The 22,485-nt window shown below is 45.8% G+C and overlaps 1 protein-coding gene across 1 annotated transcript in view; it reads left to right on the top strand.

The window, feature by feature from the left end:
* Positions 1–21,416, top strand: part of LOC137348631 (zinc finger protein 585A-like) — a 33,576-nt gene extending 12,160 nt beyond the window's left edge. Inside the window, exons 6-10 of the mRNA XM_068013904.1 lie at positions 7,209–7,362; positions 7,508–8,019; positions 9,289–9,508; positions 11,790–12,001; positions 19,020–21,416. Coding sequence (XP_067870005.1) covers positions 7,209–7,362; positions 7,508–8,019; positions 9,289–9,508; positions 11,790–12,001; positions 19,020–20,151 — 2,230 coding nt within the window. The 3' untranslated portion in view covers positions 20,152–21,416. The remainder of the gene's footprint in view (positions 1–7,208; positions 7,363–7,507; positions 8,020–9,288; positions 9,509–11,789; positions 12,002–19,019) is intronic.
* Positions 21,417–22,485: the final 1,069 nt, after the last annotated feature.

Consider the following 22,485-nt stretch of genomic DNA (forward strand, 5'->3'; position numbering starts at 1 on the left):
ATATCTTTGCTTAACAAAAATCTATCTCAGATTTAAAATTAACAACTGTTCTAGCTTCAACTGCTGTTTGTGGGAGAGAGTTCCAAACCTCTACCACCCTTTGCGTGAAGAAGTGCTTCCTAACATCTCTCCTGAACGGTCTGGTCCTAATTTTTAGACTATGCCCCCTAGTTTTAGAACCTCCAACCAGTGGAAATAGTTTATCTTTATCTAGCCTGTCTTTTCCTGTTAATATCTTGAAGATTTCAATCAGATCACCCCTTAACCGTCTAAATTTTAGCGAAAACAGGCCTAATTTGTGTAATCTCTCCTCGTAACTTAACCCCTGTAGTCCAAGTATCATTTTTGTAAACCTACGTTGCACTCCCACCAAGGTCAATATATCCTTCCTCGGGTGTGGTGCCCAGAACTGCTCACAGTACTCCAAGTGGGATCTAACCAGGGTTTTGTACAGCTGCAGCATAACCTCTGTGTCTTTATATTCCAATCCTCTAGATATAAAGGCTAGCATTCCAATAGCCTTTTTGATTATTTTCTGCACTTGCTCGTGGCATTTTAAAGATCTATGAACCTGAACCACCACCCCCCCCCCCCCCCCCAAGTCTCTTTGAACATCCACTGTATTTAACCTCTTCCCATTTAGAAAGTACACTGCTCTATCCTTTTTTGGTCCAAAATAGATAACCTCACACTTGCCCGCATTGAAATCCATCTGCCACAGTTTTGCCCATTCACCTAGTCTGTCAATATCTCTTTGCAATTTTATGCAATCATCTAGACTGTCTACAATGCTGCCTAACTTTGTATCATCAGCAAATTTGGATTTATGACTTACTATGCCATCATCCAAGTCGTTAATGAATAATGTGAATAATTGAGACCCCAACACAGATCCCTGCGGGACACCACTAGTCACATCCTGCCAATCGGAGTATTTACCCATTATCCCCACTCTCTTTCACCTACCATTCAACCAACTTCCTAACCATGTCAATAATGTCAACTCCATGGGCTTCTACCTTAGTTAACAGTCTCTTATGTGGGACTTTATCAAATGCCTTCTGGAAGTCCATATAAATAACATCTAGGGAACTCTGAAAGACTATAGTTAGGGCATCTATAATGTGCTCCCCTACTTCCTTCAACACCCTCGGATGGAAACCGCCAGGTCCTGGGGATTTCTCACTCTTTAGTTCCATTAATTTCCTTGTTCCTGATGATTTACTTATGTTAATTGTATTAAGTCCTCACTGAGTCCCCATTGCTCCATGATTGCTAGCTGCTGTCTTTGTGCAGATGCTGTGGACCAGGACGGAAGAAAGGCTAGTCTTTGGCAGGATCCCTATCTTTCTGAAGACTCACTGACATTAAACTCTCCAGGGAACAACAAAAAACAGTGGGTTAGATACAGAGTAAAGCTCCCTCTACACTGTCCTGTCAAACATTCTCAGATCAGGCACAGCTCAGCCAGGGACTCTGAGTTAATATCAATGGAGATGAAGTTACTTGATGTCGGTAAAACATCATTAAATTGGCCCACCATGTTCAGAATTGCTTTCCCTAATACCAGCCCCAATCTGTGCATTCATAGAATCAATTTGCATTTGTTTTCCACACTTTTTTTGAAATTAGTATTCATGAAACTATTTTGGTGCGAACTGATTGGATAGGAGCAGAGCTGGTAATATTTCAAAGCACACACTGATCACCCAGAAAGAACTGTGTGGCAACGAATGGTGAAGAGTGAAAAATCAGTGAAAGATTAACAGCCGAACATGCTAGCCAATTGCACCACAGGGACTAACACGATCAAGTGGTACAAGACACTCCAAAGCAGTGTCAGTGAATTAAAGTTTCAGGTAGTGTGTGACCTGTATGATCCTGGCAGAGATCAGATTTTCCATTCAGACGCTGCGGGATGATTCCTGGGGGTTTTACTGCCATCTGGTGGAATAAATCAGACTTTTCTCCCAGCAATTTTTCCTTCAATGGTTAGAACTATTGTTTACGAGTTTCTTTTGTAAGACATTCAGAAGGCGACAACACCAAAACGGTTGTGTCCATTACATATTTGTATTTAGTACAAAACAAAGCACATTCAACAATGTCAAATTGCTCCAAAAAAAAAATATCTTAGAAGCTAAGGCGATAGATACAATATAAGTGGCATGACCTGTTCCCACCGCGTTGATACAGAGAGAACCAACAGGACGGAGATTGTTTAAGGTTTGTGTGTGAGAGAGAGGCAGAGACAGAGAGGACAGAGTGTGATACAGAGAGAATCCAACAGGACAGAGATTGTTTAAGGTTTGTGTGTCTATATATGTGTGTGAGAGAGAGGCAGCGACAGACAGAGAGGACAGAGTGTGATACAGAGAGAATCCAACAGGAGGGAGATTGATAAAGGTGTGTGTGTGTGTGAGGACAGAGTGTGATAAGGATCCTCAGTCAACCTCTGCACTGAACTTCTGCTCGATAACTTCAGCCATTTTAACGCTTCTTTCTCTCTCTCTCTCTCCTCTAAGTCCACTACCCTCCTTTCCTCCTTAAATTTCTCCCTTGACATATAAGCTCTCCTGGCCATATTTCCATCCTGTATCAGACCTTCCCCGCTCTCCTTTCTCCCCACCTCTGGACTCGCTTTAAAACCTGTTACATCTCTAACCTTTTTCCAATTCTGAAGAAAGGTCACTCACCCAAAACGTTAACTTTGTTTCTCCCTCTAGATTTGCTGCCAGTTCTGCTGAGGATTTCCAGCATTTTCTGTTTTCATTTCAGATTTCCAGCATCCTCAGTGCATTTCCTTTTGCACTCAAATGGGTTGAAGGATCATCTCCGGGTAGCTACCGTTAGACCCGGCTCCCCAGGCAAAGAGGCTTCATTCAGGAGACTGTCATATGACAGAGGGTCTATTCCCCCGCCCCCGATACAGACAGATTCAGTTTGGACTCTCCCAAACCTGAGGGACATGTTCTGAGACACAGACTCACTCTGGGCTGGGTGGAGCGTGGTTTGAGTGATAGGCCTCATGATATATCAGGACTGGTCTGAGCCACTGCTCCTGGAATGGACAGATGCAGTCAGGTTAGTGAAGGTCTCTGGTTTTAAACTCTATCTCACTCAACAGCTACTTTAAATATTTTGTGGGACTGTTTGAGTGTGTGTCTCTGAACCGTGTTATGGGACTTTTTATTCCCAAAAATATACTTTAGTCATAAAAATGTTTTTAAAAAATTACAATGCAGTTTAAAACAGCGCCGAGCAAAGAAAATCAGTTTTATTCAATACAGGAGTGAGTTGCCTCACAACCCTTGCATTCCATTTTACGTGCCACGTACATTTTACAGCAAACCCATATTTGGTGTATACAGCCCGAGGGGTTTCCCATGCGTCCAGCCCCATATTGTGGGACTTTGTGAGTGTGTGTAGATATAGCTCTTGGGTCTAAAGGGATCAAAGGGAGAAAGCGGGAACAGGTTACTCAGCCATGATGGTAATGAATGCCGGAGCAGGCTCGAAGGGCCGAATGGCCGACTCCTGCTCCTATTTTCTATGTGTGTGTCTTTGAACCATATTGATGCCTCCCTCGGGGTTGGGTTTTTATGGCAATCCTCACAATTCATCCATTCCCTCCCCGGCAATTTCCCACCAGTCTTGTTATCCTCCTTTGTCAACAGACCCCGCTCTCCCCACGGTATAATTACCCTCCTCCTGTGTCTTGGTGTAATAGTGCAGTCCGGGTGGTTGTGAACCGGTCTCCCATTTCACATCTCTCTGCTGTTTTTACATCAACGCGAGTAAAACTCGGGAGAGCTGGAAAGCAGGATCCCGGTTCATTATCACTGGTACAACAACACAGCACTGAGTCCAAATCTCCCCCAGTGAGAGTCAGTGAGACACAGTAACTAGATATCCAGGGAGAAGGACAGAACTGAGTGAGAGAGAAATAAACAGAGGGGGAGGGAGGAACCGGTGATAGGAACTGAGAGCAGAGATACCGAGATATTGACAAGAGAGATGGAAGGGCTGGAAGAGATGGAGGGAGAGAGAGAGAAGAGATTAAGAACTTGTAGAAATGTAGAGAGGCAGAATTATAAAGGATGTCGAGAGATACAAAGATGTGGAGAGGCTGAGATACGAACAGCCAGGGAGGTGCAGAGATAAAGTTACAAGAGATGGAGAGGGTGAAATATACAGGTTACATTGGGTGCTCTGGAGCAGCGGTTCCCCCTTGTTCTAAAAATATCTCAAACCCCCTAAAACCTTTCATGTAGGTAAGAATAAGTGACACAGAGAAACAGATATCTTTATTATGCTTCCCCTCTGGAGGAAGCTCTTATTCAAGGATTCCTCTTGCTCTCTGCATCGACATGTTGCAGCTTCTAAGATCTCCTGGAGAGACAGAAATGGAACTTTGATGAGAACAAAGCAAAGACTTTTAAAAGACACAGCAAGATCCCAGGACTCCTTTTCTCTCTGTCACTCACTAACATGGACAATCTCAGCAACACCATTTACACGTCCCCCGCTGTAAAGAGGGAACAGATTTAAAATGTGAGAGGGGCTATTAGTTGCTGAGATCTTGTCCATTGTCATGTTAATCCAGGTACCATATCTGCTTTGAGCAGAGACATTCCAGGGAGCTGCTTTTTGATGATCTGTGAACTTATCTCTACAAGGCCATTGTTGAGAATATTTGCTGCATTTTTCAGCTAATCAACAGGAGGACAGTGACATGACCAGGCCCCAGTCTGTCCAGAAGCTGATAAACTCTCTTTAAAACTGCCATTAAAGGTGCTAATTCCTTATCATTTGCCAGGATTTATCGTTGCAAATCAGACTTTTGGAAAGGTTGTGAGAAGTGGGGGCTTCCCTACACAGGCTGGGGGCTGAGCAGTCACTAAACAGTGGAGAACCTCAGAGCCTGTCTCTCTCCCTCTGTGTTTAACCTGTTATTTCAATCTGTTTCTCTCCCTCAATTTCTCTGTGTCTCACCATCTGTTTATGCCACATTATAAAACACAAACACGGCTGATCCCCCATCCCTCTCCTGTTCACTGCTCCTGTACCCACTCAGTCCAGGATTGGTGTTTTGTACATTCGATGTTACAGTGGGGAAAAAGCTGCTGATTCCTTCAGCGGCCCTTTTAAAATCACTGTCCCAGGCTTTATTTGCATAAATCAGATCTTCTGAAAGGGTGTGACTGAGGGGATTTACTTCACAGGCGGGAACTGGGCAGTGATGACACACTGGAGACGCCCCAGATCTTATATCTCTTCATCCCCTTGTCCCTCTGTATTGCTGTCTCTCCCACTGTTTCCCTCACTCTCTCCTTTCTCTCTTTCCCGTTTCTGTCATTGAGAGAGAGTGAGACAGAGAAAAATCCACAATCAGAAGCTAAGTAAAATGAGTTAAAATGGCTCCTGCACGTTGCATTTTAACATCAAAATTCATCACACTGCCTAAAACATAAGTATTATTCAGGAATTATAACAAATCTTGTGAAAACACTGCTGATGATTAGAAAATTAATTAACTTTTGAAACGTGGTCATTTTTGCAAAGTCCAAAATGCTAAAGGCCATTTGTGCACAGCAAGAACCCACAAACAGCAATATGATCAGAGCCAAATAAATCTGTTTTTTGCTGGGAATTGATGAAAAGACAAGGCAGGAATATTTTCAAACAAAATAGCAAAAGCCCAGGGTCCCTCTCTGTTACAAACAATATATCAGCAACATCCAAATACAAATTACACTTATAAACCACAGGCGTAAAAGATTAAAACTGTCACCTACACCCTATGTGTGTATCTCCCTGTCTCTCCCTAATTCTGTCTTAAATTTCTATCTGGGCTGCATCTCTGCCCCTCTTTCTCATTCTCCTCCACCTCCACACCCCCCACCCCCTTGCCACATCCATAATCACTGACCCTTTCTCTCTATCTCAAGATGTTTTCTTCATTGGAATGTGTTCTCAAATATTTCTGTCGAAGCATTTTGAAAAATGCAATCAGATTGCTGTGTGAGGCATGTTTTTATGTATTTAAAAACTTTAAATAGAGAAACAGTGAGAGAGAAAGCGTCTGTTCTTTCATTCAATAAGATTGTGGCTGATTTACCCAACAACCGGCCTCCCACACTTTCCCCAGATTCTTTGATTCCCCTCGTATCCAAAACCCTATCCCTCGCTGTCTTTAATGTACTCAGGCACGGAGCATCCACAGTCCTCTGAGGTAGAGAATTTCAATCCTGAATGAAAAGATTTTCTCCTCACCTCAGTCCTAAATGCCTGAAGTCTTAGTCTGAGACTGTGACTCTTAGTTCTAGACTCCCCAGCCAGGGGGAACATCTTTCCAGCATCTGCACTGTCAAGCCTGTTCAATGTTTCAATGAGATCACCTCGAATTCTTCTAAACTCGAGTGAATAGGGGTCTAGTCTACTCAATTTCTCCTGATAGGACAATCATAGAATCAGTCTAGTGAACCTACATTTGCACTCTCTCTCAAGCAAGTATATTCAAAGCTGTTATTAATCACATGTAGGACCCAACTATCGAGTGGGCCCATACACTTGGGTTTCTGTAAGAGTAGTTTGTTAATTTCATCTCAATTTTATGACAAAAATATTATTCTCTATTCCAATAGTTTGAATGGCGGGGCTGTTACCCAGCATCTCCCACGAAGTTGAATGTGCCCTATGCACGCTGCAGGAGAACAGTGCGCAGGCGCTGTGCTGGACTGTATCTGGAGCATGCGCAGTGTCACTGATCCGAGCTGTGCGAGTGCTGGAGACGCTTTTGCAGCGGGTGAGAGTCGGCGGGGTGCAGGGGAGGCTTCAGAAACACCTGGTGTAGGCCGCAAGTCCCAAATAACCTCCAGGTAAATAAAATCAAAATACTGGCAATCTGAAATAAAAACAAGAAATGCTGGAAATACTCAGCAGGTCTGGCAGCATCTGTGGAGAAAAGTGAAATGGAGAACTGAACCCAGCCAGAGTAGAGGGAGGGAGAAAACTGACAGTGGAGGAAAGAGATGGTGCAGATGGGTTTGGATTTCAGCACAGGGAGGAGGGAGAGTATGTGGGGGAATGGGCATTTACAGCTTTAGGGGAACAAGAGGAAAGAATGTTCCATCGAAACTAGAATTGTCTGTTCTGAATTTGTATCTTGTACTGACAGTGATGAGTTTTGTAAACTCCTTTTTCAGGATATTGCAAGGGGAGGATTTGCGAACAGGAAACTCAAATCAAACATCACATCAAGATGTGACAGAATCACTTGATTCATCAGGGCCTGAATATCTTTGGCCTTTGAAGGAGAAAATTTGTCTGTGGGAAAAGCTGAGACACATCCGAGTTAAAGTGAGAGTGTTCCAGTCCACTGACTGTGGAAAGAGCTTTAACCAGTTACACAGACTGAAAAAAACATCAAACCATTCACAGCGGGGAGAAACTGTACACGTTTTGTGTGTGTGGCTGAGGCTTCAACTGATCAGCCAACCTGCAGAGACACAAAGGCACTTGCACCACGGAGAAACTGTGGAAATGTGGGGAATGTGGGAAGGGATTCAGTTTCCCGTCCGAACTGGAAACTCATCAGCGCAATCACACTGGGGAGAGGCCGTTCACCTGCTCCGTGTGTGAGAAGGGATTCACCAAATCATCCTATCTTGTGAGACACCAGCGCATTCACACTGAGGAGAGGCCGTTCACTTGCTCAGTTTGTGGCAAGGGATTTAATCAGTCGTCCACCCTGCTGATACACCAGCGAGTTCATACGAGAGAGAAGCCGTTCATCTGCTCCAGATGTGGGAAGAGATTTAAGCAATCATCCCACCTTTTGACACACCACCGCGTTCATATCGAGGAGAGGCCATTCACCTGCTCCAAATGTGGGAAGGGATTTAAGCAATCGGCCCACCTTTTGATACATCATCGGGTTCACACCAGGGAGAGCCCATTCACCTGCTCAGTGTGTGGGAAGGGATTCACTCAGTCATCCAACCTGCTGAGACACCAGTGCATTCACACTGGGGAGAGGCCGTTCACCTGCTCTGTGTGTGGGAAGGGATTCAGTCAATCAACCCACCTGCTGAGACACCAGTGCATTCACACTGGGGAGAGGCCGTTCACCTGCTCTGTGTGTGGGAAGGGATTCAGTCAATCAACCCACCTGCTGAGACACCAGCAAGTTCATAAGTGACTGTAGGGGTTGAATTCTACTGTTATTGCTGCTGCTAATCACTTCCAGGACTGAACCTGTTCATTTTGACAGTTGGGGTTGTTTCTGCTGATGATAACCCCCTATAACTGTGTTCAAGTTTAATATTGTGGATGTTTATCAAATAAATCTTGATTTCTTCAAGGGAGAGGAGACTAATTGATCAGCCAGGATTTCATTGAATGCTGCAGCAGGCTCGATGGGTTGAATGGCCTACTCCAGTTCCAATGTACTTTCTCCTCAGACTTCACCCACTCTCTAACTCTGGTGCTGGTTTCCTGTTGCACTGCCTTCTCCCCAGTTCTCCAATAACTTTCCATTCATCAGCTGTGTGTGAGTCCAAGTTTATTCAGGACATTGGAACAGGAGTTCCCTTGATTAATTTAGCCCCTCGAGCCTGTTCTGCCATTCAATGAGGTCATGGCTGATCTGCAACCTAACTCCGTGTACCCAGATATTATTTTTATACCAGCTTCCCCCCTCTGTTGTAATGTGATTTTAAAAACAACTGTCATCTACATTGCACCTTTAAGGTAGGAAAGTGTCCCAAGGTGCATCTCAGAAGCTTAAACTAACAAGTCAGACAAAAATTGACACTGAGCTAAAGAAGGGTAGATCAGGAGAGCTGACTAAAAGCTTGGTCAGAGACGTAGGTTTTTAGGAGGGTCTTAAAGGAGGAGAGATGTGGACTGTCAGAGAGATATAGGGTGGGAATTCCAGAGCTTAGGTCCAATGACTGAAGGCACAGCCAATGGGACAGAGAGAGTGAGGGATGTGTAAGAGGCTAGAGTTGGAGGAATGCAGAGTTCTCTGAGGGTTGTACGCCTGGAGGAGGTTACAGATATCGGGAGGGGTGAGGCCTTGAAGGGATTTGAACCCGAGATGAGAATTTTAAACTGAAGGCATTGGTGGACCTGGAGCCATTGTAGGTCAGTGAGCACAGTAGTGATGGATGAGTGGGACTTTGGTTGGGATGAAAGGCAGCAGAGTTTGTATGAACTCAGGTTTAAGCAGGGTGGAGGTCAGTCAGAAGAGCATTAGAATAGACAAGCAGGCTGATAACACAGAAGCACTGGAGGGGTCAAGAGAAGTGGTGGTGAGGTCGAGATGGGTGTCTTCAGCGTAAAGGTCTGCAAAGGAAACCCGACCGAGGCCGAATGCCGGAAGTTCAACCCGTCAGGGTCGGGTTGGGTAGCGGGCCTTTACCCACGTACTGATGTAAAGGCCTGCTACCCAACCCAACCTCGCAGCGACCCAACGGGATCTGACGACACGTGTCGGGCTCCGGTATTCGGACTGGGGTCGGGTTTCCTTTGCATCAGCGTACATGTGGAACCTGATGTCATGTCTTTGGATGATGGCACCAAGGGGGCAGCAGATAGATGAGGGATAGAAGGGACCATCGATAGATCCTTGGGAAACTCCAAAGGTAACAGTGTGAGAAGAGAAGCCATTGCTCGAGATTCTTTGGCTTTGACTGGACAGGTCTGAGTGGAGCCGAGAGGTCAGTCCCATTCAGCTTGTAGTAAAAATCATATTTAATAATTAGCTTGTAGTCCAGTTATTTGTAATACTCCAGTAGTCGATTACCCATATATTATATTCTTCTTAATTGTAATCAATGTCAGACACTGTTCCCATGTGACTGCATCTTCATCTGTGAAGATGTAGCTGAATTCTTATCTGACAGGTGAAACATACCACACAGCTGAGGCCTACATGTAAAACTACAGTTTGTGGTTTAATCAGAGTTATTGCTGTGAAGGCAGTCAAGGTTGACTGGTCCAGTGTCTGGAGCTGTGTCCGGACACACTCCCTAACCATTAAAACTTATCGTCTACACTTGATGCATTAAAACAACTGTCAGGGTCTTCAGCCTTGAGTTCTGTGTTTTTAAATTAGTTCTTTTCATAAAGTATTCACTTGTTATTTGCACAGTAATGCCTTAAAAAGAAGCAAGAATTTCCTTTTGAATGATAGAACTGCCCTATGTATTACTTTGGTTCTGTAAGCTGAAGAATTAAGTTCTGTAATTAGTTTTGTAGTTATGTAGTCTTTTTCCTTTTGCTCTTGTTACTTATGAGCCTGTATTCATGGAGTGTATTCCGCTGTATCGGGAGGCAAGACCCACATTGAGCCAGTGAAGTCACTGCCTAACTTGTGATAAGTGTTACTTTTGTTACTTAATAAATGTTTCCTGATATTACAACACCAGATTATCTCTTATCGCCTGCATTTTCTGAAAAGGGCAAATTAATAATTGGGTAAAGATTCACATAGCTGGAGTTAAGACCCAGAACTCTTACAGAAGGGATTTACTCAGTCATCCCGCAGAATCCAATCCCTGCTGTCACTTGTGAACTCGCTGGTGTTTCAGCAGATCGCCTGACTGAGTGAACCCCTTCCCACACAGCAGGTGAACGGCCTCTCCCCAGTGCGACTGCGTCGATGAGTTTCCAGTTTAGATGGGCTTTTGAATCTCTTCCCACAGTCCCCACATTTCCACAGTTTCTCCATGATGTGGGTATCCTTGTGTCTCTCCAGGTTGGATGATCAATTCAAACCTCGTCCACACACACGACCTGTGTACCGTTTCTCCTGACTGTGAATGGTAACATGTTTTCTCAGGCAGTGTAACTGTTTAAAGCTCTTTCCACAGTCAGTGCACTGGAACACTCTCACTCAGGTGTGTGTGTGTCTCGGTGCTTTTCCAGTCACAGACAGAACAGACAAACATTTCTCCTACCACATTCCAAGGACAATGATATCCTGATCAATCGAGTGGCTGTCAGATCTCGATGTGATGTTTGGTGTGAGTTTGCTGTGTGTAAATCCTTCCCTTTTAAATCCTGTAAAAGGAGTTTAGAAAAGCCATCACCGTCAGTCCAGGAAAGAAAATGACAACATTCTCTCCTCCTGCTTCCTGACCACGTTTGCCGCGCAGGCTCCTTGTTCCACATTTCCTCCTATAACGATGACAGCCGTTAACCCGGGCTTGTCACCAGGAGAACTCCTGCAGCTGCCTCCCTGCTCGATACAAACACGGGACTAGAAGGTTCTTATTCAGAGTTTGAGACCTACACCGGATGTTTGTAAACTGGATAATATCCCGTTTTATATTTGGGCCTGGGACTACGCTCCGTGTGTGTGAAGTCTGCATTGCCCCAGGGTTTATTAACCTGTTCCCTCCAGCCTCCTCCTTCCTGTTCCATTACACTTCTCGCATTTTGCTCTCACCCCTTCCTCATCTCCCAGAAGCACAATAGGGTTCCCCTTGTCCTCACCTTCGACCCCACCAGCCTCCGCATTTAACATATCATTCTCCATCATTTTCCCCCACCTCCAGCGTGATACCACCACCAAACACTTCTTCCCCTCCCCTTTCAGTATTCTGGTGGGACCATTCCCTCTGCAACCCCCTCACATCCAACACCCCTTCCCCTGCAAGCACAGGAGACATAACACCTGCACTTTTAACTCCCCCCACCCCACCCCCCTCTCACTGTCCAAGGCCACAAACACTCCCTCAAGGTCAAACAGGAATTTATTTTTACTTCTTTCAATTTAGTACACTGCATTCACTGCCCACCACGTGGTTTCCGCTACACTGCTGAGACCAAAAACAGATCAAGATGACTCCATTCAGTTCGTAAGCACGTCCCTGAGCTTCTGCTCGCCTGTCACCTTAATTCTCTGTTGCACTCCCACTCTAACCTCGGCCTCTTACACAGTTCTAATGAAACTCAACAGAAGGTCAAGCAACATCTTTCAATTTGGCACGTCAGTCCTCCAGACTCAGTTCATCTATTTCAGATCATTTCTGTTACAATTCAGTGGGATGTAAACAGTAACCCCCAACACTTACCAGCGCCTTCAGAATAGATGATGGGAAACCCGCTGTGTGCACAGTGAGAATAAAATCGGTACCTGAAGATCCTCCCCTCCTAATCCCCTGTAAAAGGAGTTAACAAAATTCATCACTGTCAGTACAGGATAGAAATTCTGAACAGACAATTCTAGTTTCTATGGAACATTTTCTCCTCTCTTGTTCCTCCAAAGCTGTAAATCCCCGTCCCACACACTCTCCCTCCTCCCTGTGCTGAAATCCAAACCCATTGCACCATTTCTTTCCTCCATTGCCAGTTTTCTCCCTCCCTCTCCTCTGACTGGGTTCAGTTCTCCAGCCCCTGTGTGCAGAGTGAGAATCAAATCAATGAGTCAATGATTTTCTCTCCTGGTCACGGAGACCCTGAAGCCCCGCCCAGTCTGTGGCGTCACCAAGATGGCCGCGCATGCGCGCTGCTCCCCCCGCTCGGCCAAAATGGCGGCCGTTAATCTGGGCCTGTTCCCAGGAAAAAGCCCCGGAGCTGGAGGTTCTCATTCGGGGCTTGCGGCCTAGGCCAGGTGTTTCTGAAGCCTCCCCGCCCACCGGCTCCATTCCTCCCCTGCGAAAGCGACTCCAAATGTCCGTCAGGAATGCTGATTAAATAAAAGAAAAATAGTACAGGTACTGGAAATCTGAAATAACATTAAAAAAGTGCTGGAAATACTCAGCAGGTCTGGCAGCCTCTGTGGAGAGAGAAGCAGAGTTAACGTTTCAGGTCAGTGACCTTTCATCAGAACTTTAATGCTGATTAAATACCATTGAAAGCCTCAAAGGCAGGTTCAGAGATTTCGGCTGTCTTTGTAATTAGAAACGAATGGATACAAGTAAATCAACATTAAAATATAGTTGTATAATAATTCGCCCGAGAACTGCAAATAAGTTCCACCCGAGATTGCAAAAAGATAAATGCTTTCTTTACAAAATAAGCAATATTGTGAAATGTCCTTTTCGGGAGTGACGTCCATTTTTCTCTGGGGCTGCGATGCTTCATTTCGCCTGGTTTAATCGCGTTCGTGCAGATTTGCCCCGAACAAAGATGGCGACGATGGGGGCGGGGTTTGAAATTTCCCCCGGGCAGAGCAGTTGCGCGTGCGCGAGTGGCAGTTGTCGGAGGCGCGCGGAGGATTTTTTTTTAGCCTCGGGAAGTTTGAACGGGAAACGGTTAACGGTCGCCGGTGTTGCCATGGCTTCGGCTTCGGGGGCGGGGCTTGGTGACGGTGCGCGGCCGCACAGGTGGGCCATCGAGTTGAGCAGCAGCAGGTGAGCGGCCAGGAGCAAGGTCGCAGAGAGAGCCTGGGGCTCGAGTGGGAGGCGGCAGCCGGCAGGCCTCTCTCCTGGGGAGGACACCACTCTGACTGGGGCCACCCAAAACACTGAAACACGGTGATTTTAATGTCACAGCCTTTGAGGGCAATGGGTGTGAGAAAACCTGGTTGATAATTACTGAGCTTGGATGGGTTTTGGTGTCTCCAGTGGGTGGGCTTCAGATTTTCCACCAGTCCCTTTGAGGAAAGGACTGGCTGCAAGTTTTTACTAATTCATTCTTGGGATGTGGGCATCGCTGGTAAAGCTGGTATTTATTACCCTGTCCCTAGTCGCCGCTTGAGAAGGTGCTGGTGGTGGGCGGCTGCCTCATTCCGCTGCAGTCCATTTGGGGTAGGTACACCGACAGTGACGTTAGGAAGGGAGTTCCAGGATTTTAGTTTAGAGATACAGCACTGAAACAGGCCATTCGGCCCACCGAGTCTGTGCCGACCATCAACCACCCATTTATACTAATCCTACACTAATTCCCTATTCCTACCACATCCCCACCTGTCCCGATATTTCCCTACCACCTACCTATACTAGGGGTAATTGCTAATGGCAAATTTACCTATCAGCCTGCAAGTCTTTGGCATGTGGGAGGAAACCGGAGCACCCGGAGGAAACCCACACAGACACAGGGAGAACTTGCAAACTCCACACAGGCAGTACCCAGAATTGAACCCGGGTCGCTGGAGCTGTGAGGCTGCGGTGCTAACCACTGCGCCACTGTTTTGACCTGGGGTACACACTGCTGCCACTGTGTATCGGTGGTGGAGGGAGTAAATGTTTGTGGATGGGGTGTCAATCAAGCGGGCTGCTTTGTCCTGGATGGTGTCAAGCTTCTTGAATGTTGTTGGAGCTGCACCCATCCAGGCAAGTGGAAAGTATTCCATCACACTCCTGACATGTGCCTTGTAGATGGTGGACAGGCTTTGGGGAGTCAGGAGCTGAGATACTTGCCGCAGGATTCCTAGCCTCTGACCTGCTGTTGTAGCCAGGGTATTTATATGGCTACTCCAGTTCAGTTTCTGGTCAATGGTAACCCCCAGAATGTTGATCATGGGGGATTCAGTGATGGTAGTGCCATTGAATGTCAAGGGGAGATGGTTAGCTTCTCTCTTGTTGGAGATGGTCATTGCCCGGCACTTGTGTGGCGTGAATGTTACTTGCCAATTATCAGCCCAAGCCTGGATATTGCTCCATTTTTCTATGGACTGCTTCAGGATCTGAGGAGTTGAGAATGCGAACATACAGTTTAGGAGCAGGAGAAGGCCCTTCGAGCCTGCTCCGCCGTTCACTAATTTCATGGCTGAACTGATTACTCAACATTTCCACCTACCCCCGATAACATTTTACCCGCTTGCTGATCAAGAATCTCTGCCTTAAAAATATTCAAAGATCTGCTTCCACCCCCTTTTAAGGAAGAGAATTCCAAAGACTCACGAATGGTGCTGAATATTGTGCAATCATCAGCGAACATCCCCATTTCTGACCTATTGATTGAAGGAAGGTCATTGATGAAGCAGCTGAAGATAGTTGGGCCTAGGACATTACCCTGAGGAACTCCTGCAGTGATGTCCTGGGACTGAGATGATTGACCTGCAACAACCACAACCATCTTCCTTTGCTCTCGATGTGACTCCACCAGCAGAATGTTTTCTCCCTGATTCCCATTGACTCCAGTTTTGCTAGGGCTCCTTGATGCTATACTCTGGCAAACACTGCCTTGATGTCAAAGGCAGTCACTCTCACCTCACCTCTGGAATTCAGCTCTTTTGTCCATGTTTGAACCAAGGCTGTAATGAGGTCAGGAGCTGAGTGGCCCTGGCAGAACCCGAACTGAGCAGATTATTGCTAAGCAAGTGCCACTTGATTGCACTGTTGACAACACCTTCCATCACTTTATTGATGATTGAGTAGACGAATGGGGCGGTAATTGGCTGGGTTGTCTTGCTTTTTGTGCACAGGACATACCCGGGCAACTTTCCACATTGCCGGGTAGATGCCAGTGTTGTAGCTGTTCTGTAACAGCTTGGCTAGGGACGCGGCAAGTTCTGGAGCACAGGTCTTCAGTCCTATTGCCGGAATGTTGTCAGGGCTCCTAGCCTTTGCAGAATCCAGTGTCTTCAGTCTTTTCTTGATATCATGTGGAGTGAGTTGGATTGGCTGAAGACTGGCATCTGTTATGCTGGGGATTGGATGTGGCAGGACTGTAGGGCTTATATCTCATCTGTGTGTTATGGGATCACTCCGCTCTGTCTATCGCATGCAGGTAGTCCTGGATTGTAGCTTCACCAGGTTGACACCTCCTTTTTGAGGTATGCCTGTTGCTACTCCTGGCATGCCCTCCTTCACTCTTCTTTGAACCAGGGTTGATCCCCAAGCTTGATGGTAAGGGTGGAGTGGGGGATGTGCCTGGCCGTGAGGTTCCCTGTTTTATTTGAGTCAGCCTTACCTTGCAGGTTCAGTCCACAGGCTGCACCTGTAAATGCACTGTCACTGTCCATCACCGATTGCAAATTCCATCTGAAATGAACTTATCCAATAATATCCTGAGCCTTAATTTTATCAACAAGCCTCCTGTCCAACACCTTTTGACAATCCATCTACACAACATCCACTGCATTTCCTTTCTCGCTACACTGTGTTATTCTCTCATGTTTTTAGCTGAATTTGCATAGGTGATGGATAGAGACAGTGTATTTACTGCTGGAGCCCAGTGCACAAGCGCAATGCTGGACCGTATCTGGAGCTTGTGCAGTGTCACTGTGATCAGAGCTGTGCGAGTGCTGGAGGCACTTTTGCAGTGGGTGAGAGTCGGCGGGGCGCAGGGGGAAGAATGGAGCCAGTGGGGAGGCTTCACTGACCTGAAATGTTAACTTTGCTTCTGTCTCCACAGATGCTGCTGGACCTGAGTATTTTCCAGCACTTTTTGTTTTTATTTCAGATTTCCAGCATCTGCAGTATTTTGCTGTTATTTTAACAGCCGCCATCTTGGTTGAGCAGGGAGAAGAGCACATGCGCGGCCACCTTGGTGACGACAGAGTGGGCGGGGCTTCAGGGTCCCAGTGACCAGGAGAGAAAATCATTGACTCCTTGGTTTGATTCTCACTCTGCACATTGGCTGGGTTCAATTCTCCAGCCCCTGAGTAGAGGGAGGGAGAAAACTGGCAGTGGAGGAAAGAAATGGTGCCATGCGTTTGGATTTCAACACAGGGAGGAGGCAGGTGGGATGGGGATTTACAGAAACAAGAGGAAGAAATGTTCCATGGAAGCTAGAATTGTCTGTTCTGAATTTCTCTCCTGTACTTGTAGTGATGACTTTTGTAAACTCCTTTTACAGGTATTAGAAGGGGAGGATTTGCAGACAATTTTATTCTCACTCTGCACACGGGGTTTCCCAACAACTCTCCTGCAGGTGCTGGTAAGTACCGGGGTCCCTGTTCACATCCTACTGAACTGTAAGAGAAATTGTGTGAAACTGATGAATTCAGTGTTAAGTCCAGAAGACTGAAGTACCAAATTGAAAGATGAACTGTTCTTCGAGCTTGTGTTGAGCTTCATTACAACAGTGTAGGAGGCTGAGGGCAGAGTGGGAGTTGGACAGAGCATAAAGATGACCAGAAGCTCAGGGTCATGCTTGTGAACTGAATGGAGGTGTTCCACAAAGCAGTCTGCCAATCTGCATTTGGTCTCCTCACTGTAGAAGAGACTGCATTGTGAACAGTGAATACAGTATGCTAAATTGAAAGATGTACAAGAAAATTGCTGTTTCACCTTGAGGGAGTGTTTGGGGCCTTGGACAGTGAGAGGGAGGAGGTAAAAGGGCAGGTGTTACATCTCCTATGCTTGCCTGGGAAGGGGAGGGGGTGTTGGATGTGATAGAGATTTGGACCAGGGTGTTGTGGAGGGAACAGTCCAACCAGAATGCTGAAAGGGGAGAGGAAGATGTGTTTGGTGGTGGCATCACACTGGAGGTGGGGAAATGATGAAGGATGATATGTTGAATGTGGAGGCTGGTGGGATGGAAGGCGAGAACAAGGGGAATCCTATCGTATGTTTGCGACGTGGGGAAGGGGTGAGCACAAAAGTGCAGGAAATGGAATGGAACAGGAGGGTGGAGGAAGCGGGTGAATAAACCCTGAGGGATGTGGGCTTGCCACACTCCATGTGCAGCCCCAGGTCCCCATATAAAACAGGGAACATTGTCCGATTACAAATACCCAGTGTCGGCCTCAACACCCCGAATAAGAAGCTACCGGTTGTGTGTTTGCACCAAACAGGGGAGCAGCTGTGGATTTTCTCCCCATCACAGGCCCGGGCTAACAGCCACCATCTTTACAGGGGGGCAATGTGCAGCAACGCGCATGCACAGCCATCCTGGGCCAAGAGCAGGAGGAGAGAATGTTGTGAATTTCTATAATAAAACCAAAAAGTGCTGGAAATACTCAGCAAGTCTGGCAGCATCTGTGGAGAGAGTAGCAAAGTTAACGTTTCAGGTCAGTGACCTTTCATTAGAATGTTCTGATGAAAGGTCACTGACCTGAAACGTTAACTTTACTTCTCTCTCCACAGATGCTACCAGACCTGCTGAGTATTTCCAGCACTTTTTGGTTATATTTCAGATTTCCAGCATCTGCAGTATTTTGCTTTTATATTATTGTGAATTTCTATCCTGGACTGACAGTGATGGCTTTTGTAAACTTCTTTCACAGGGCCTCAGAAGGGGAGGAGTTACACACAGGAATTTGAAACCTAGAGGTATGTTTGTATCTTCTGAATTTCCATCTTGGACTCGAAGTGATGACTTTTGTAAATTAAGAAATTACAGCTATTGGGAAAGGTTGAACAGGGTGGGGCTTTTCTTTGGAAAAGGGAAGTCTTAGAGGTGATGTGATAGACGTCTTTAAAACTCTGAATGATATGGACAGGGTAGATGTGGAGAGAATGTTTCCACTTGTGGGAGAATCCAAACTTAGGAGCAACAAATACAACTCAGTTATAAATCCAACAGGAGAGATTTCTTCACTCCGAGAATGGGTGGAATGTAGAACTCAGTATCACAGGAAGTGGTTGAAGAAATGTATTAGATGCTTTCAGAAGAAAACTAGACTAGAATATGAGAGCAAAGGCAATAGAAAGATGTGCTGAAAGGCTGAGAGGAGATAGATGGAATGAGAGAAGACACACGTGGGGTCGAAACACCGACCAAGACTAGTTCGGCTGAATGGCCTATTTGTGCTTTGTATATTCTAAGTAATGCTGTGTGAATTCCTTTTACAGGGGATTGGAAGGGGAGGATTTGCAGATGGGAAGATGAAACCAAACATCAGATGAAGATCTGACAGTCACTCAATCCATCAGGACCTGAATATCATCAGCCTTTGAACGTGGAAGGAGAAATGTTTGTTCTGTTTATGGGGAAAGATTTCAAACATCAGTGTGACTGGAAAAGCACCAAGACACACACACCCGAGTGAGAGTGTTCCAGTGCACTGACTGTGGAACGAGCTTTAACCAGTTACTCAGCATGAAAAAACATCGCACCACTCACAGTGGGGAGAAACTGGACACGTGTTCTGTGTATGGACGAGGCTTCAACTGATCATCCAAACTGGAGAGACACAAGGATCCCCGCACCATGGAGAAACCGTGGAAATGTGGAGATTGTGGGAAGGGATTCAGTTACCCATCTGAACTGGAAATTCATCGACGCAGTCACACTGGGGAGAGGCCGTTTACCTGCTCTGTGTGTGGGAAGGGATTCACTCTGTCATCCGGTCTCTATACACATCAGCGAATTCACACTGGAGAGAGGCCGTTCACTTGCCTTAAATGTGGGAAGGGATTTAATGTTTTATCAACCCTCCGAACGCACCAGCGGGTTCACTCTGAAAAGAGACCATTTAAATGTTCTGACTGTGAGAAAAGCTTTAAAAGCTCAAAGAATTTACTGACACACGAACGTACTCACACTGGGGAGAGGCCGTTCACTTGCTCTGTGTGTGGGAAGGGATTCACACAGTCAGCCCACCTCCTGACCCACCGACTTGTTCACACTGATAACAGACCTTTTAAATGTTTTGACTGTGAGAAGACCTTTAAAAGTAAAAAGGATTTACTGAACCACCAACGAAGTCACACTGGGGAGAGGCCATTCACCTGCTCCGTGTGTGGAAAGGGATTCATTCATTCATCCAGTTTCTATACACATCAACGAGTTCATACTGGAGAGAGGCCATTCATCTGCCTTGAGTGTGGGAAGGGATTTTATGCTTTACCACACCTCCGGACACACCAGCGGGTTCACTCTGATAAGAGACCGTTTAAATGTTCTGACTGTGAGAAGAGATTTAAATGCAAAAACAATCTACTGAAACACCAACGCACTCACACTGGGGAGAGGCCATTCACTTGCTCAGTGTGTGGGAAGGGATTCACTCAGTCATCCCACCTGCAGACGCACCAACTTGTTCACACTGATAAGAGACCTTTGAAATGTTCTGACTGTGAGAAGAGATTTAAATGTAAAAGCGATCTGATAAAACACCAACGTACTCATACTGGGGAGAGACAGTTCAGCTGCACTGAATGTGGGCAGAAATTCACTGCTTCAACCTACCTTCTGAAACACCAGAGAGTTCACACGGGGGAGAGACCGTTCACCTGCTCTGTGTGTGGAAAGAGATTCACTCAGTCAGGCAATCTGCTGAAACATCAGCGAGTTCACAAGTGACTGCAGGGATTGGATTCTGCTGTTAATCACATCCAGAACTGAATCTTGACTGGAAACCTGTTTCCAATTGGGTTTCCACAGGCTTCAGCAGTCGGCCGCTTGCTTTTCGTGGTATATATCAATGATTTAGACTTAAATGTAGGGCCATAAATAATTTCGCAAATGATACAAAAATTGGTCGTGTTGTTTCTATTAAAGGAGAAAGCTGTAAACTGCAGGAAGCTATCAATGCACTGGTCAGGTGGGCAGAAAGTGGCAAATGGAATTCAACCTGGAGAAGTGTGAGGTAATGCATTTGGGGAGGGCAAACAAGGCAAGGGAATGCACATTGACTGATAGGATCCTGAAAAGTGTAGAGGAACAGAGGGACCTTGGAGTGCATGTCCACAGATTCCTGAAGGTAGCAGGACAGGTAGATAAGGTGGTCAAGAAGGCATATGGGATACTTCGCTTTATTAGCTGAGGCATAGAATATAAGAGCGGGGAGTATTTCCAGCATTTTCTGCTGATGAAAGGTCACAGACCTGAAACATTAACTTTGTTTCTATCTCAATAGATGCTGCCAGACCTGCTGAGTACTTCCAGAATTTTCCGTTTTTATTACAAGAGCAGGGAGGTTATGCTAGACCTGAATAAAAGCACAGCCAGAGGACTTTGTACAGTTCTGGTCACTGCATTAAAGGAAAGATGTGATTGCATTAGAGAGGGTACAGAGGAGATGTTGGCAGGAGTGGAAAATTTTAGCCAGGAAGGAGAGATTTGATAGGCTGGGGTTGTTTTCTTTGCAAGAGGAGGCTGAGGGGAGATTTAATGAAAGTGTTAAAAATGATGAGGGGCCTAGACAGTGTGGATAGGAAGGACCTATTTCCCATAGCAGAGAGGTCAATAATCAGGTGACATAGATTTAAAGTAATTGGCAGAAGGATTAGTGGGGAGTGGAGAAATCATTTCACCCAGCGTGGTGGGGGTCTGGAATTCACTGTCTGAAAGGGTTGTACAGACAGAAACTCTCAATGCATGTAAAAAAAAGACTTGAATCTGTACTTGGAGTGCTGTAACCTACAGTGCTACAGACCAAGAGCTGGAAAATGGGATTAGGCTGGATGGACCTTTTTGGCCGGCACAGAAATAATGGACCAAATGGCCTCCTACTGTGCCCTAGGTTTTCTATGTTTCTGTTTTAATAGTTGGAACTTGTTTCTGCTGATATTAATAACCCCTCTTCCTGGGCTGGATATTCTGAATAGATTTGAAATAAATCAGCTTTGGTTTAAACACATTGTTGTAGATTTTTGTCTTTCCTACTTGAGTGTTTAGCATCACCTGGCTGGAGCTCAGAAAGGACAATCTGGGGGGAGGATTGTATGACAGGAACAGAACTTCAGCCTGGACACAGTCCTTCAGGATCACACTGATTGGAACAAACAGCACTTTGGTCTTTCTCGTCTCTCTTCACTGACAGCATAGTCACCGTGTGGGTTAATCCTGAGATGTGTAAGAAATGTATCCCGGCCCCTCCCTTCCATGGTTCAGAGCTCCTGGGCGTGGAACAGAAGGCTCCTTTACAACTGTGTTTCGAGTCAGGAAGAACAACAGTGAAGGCTAGAAACATGCTGTCAAATCAGAGATTGGTGTAAAGCTGTGATCTGTTCCTGACTGAAAGTGAAACAGCAGGTTTAAGTTTCCAGTCTGAAAATCTCTATTGTAATTGCTTTGTGGAGATTTAAGATGTTTGTGTGACAGTCCTGAGTCCACCATTTTAGCACAGGTGTTACTTCATCTCAAATAAACCTTTTGAAACTAAATAGAATAAAATCTGCATTAAAGTAGCAGATGGAGGAGTTTACAGGAGCCTGTTAACTTTTGATACAATTATTGAACATTTGACCTCCAGATAATGAAGAACCTGCAGTGTGTTTCCAGGAATTCTCTGTTTATTTGATGTGCGTGTTAGACACCAGGATAACTAAAAATGCACAGAACATCCTCAGGCGTGTGATCCTGGCAGTTACCCTGGGATCACTCCCGCTGTGGAACTCCACCACTGACCCTGCTGAAGGTTGTAGGCTGAGGGAGTGGGGTCTCCAGGAGTGGACTGTATGAAAGTTGGATTTTAGTCTCCTGACAAATATGGTGAAGAACCAGAGGAATCCTTACTAAGGAACTGTCTGGGGTTTTATGTGTCAGTATAGGTCTCAGGGGAATGATGCCTGAATCCTTGAACTGTCTTACATTGAACCCAGTTTAGATCAAGATGGGAAATGTTTACAGGAGTAAAAACAAGAAATGCTGGATTCACTCAGCAGGTCTGGCAGCATCTGTGGAAAAAGAAGC

This window comes from Heterodontus francisci, chromosome 34, assembly GCF_036365525.1.
Source record: "Heterodontus francisci isolate sHetFra1 chromosome 34, sHetFra1.hap1, whole genome shotgun sequence".
NCBI lineage: Eukaryota > Metazoa > Chordata > Chondrichthyes > Heterodontiformes > Heterodontidae > Heterodontus > Heterodontus francisci.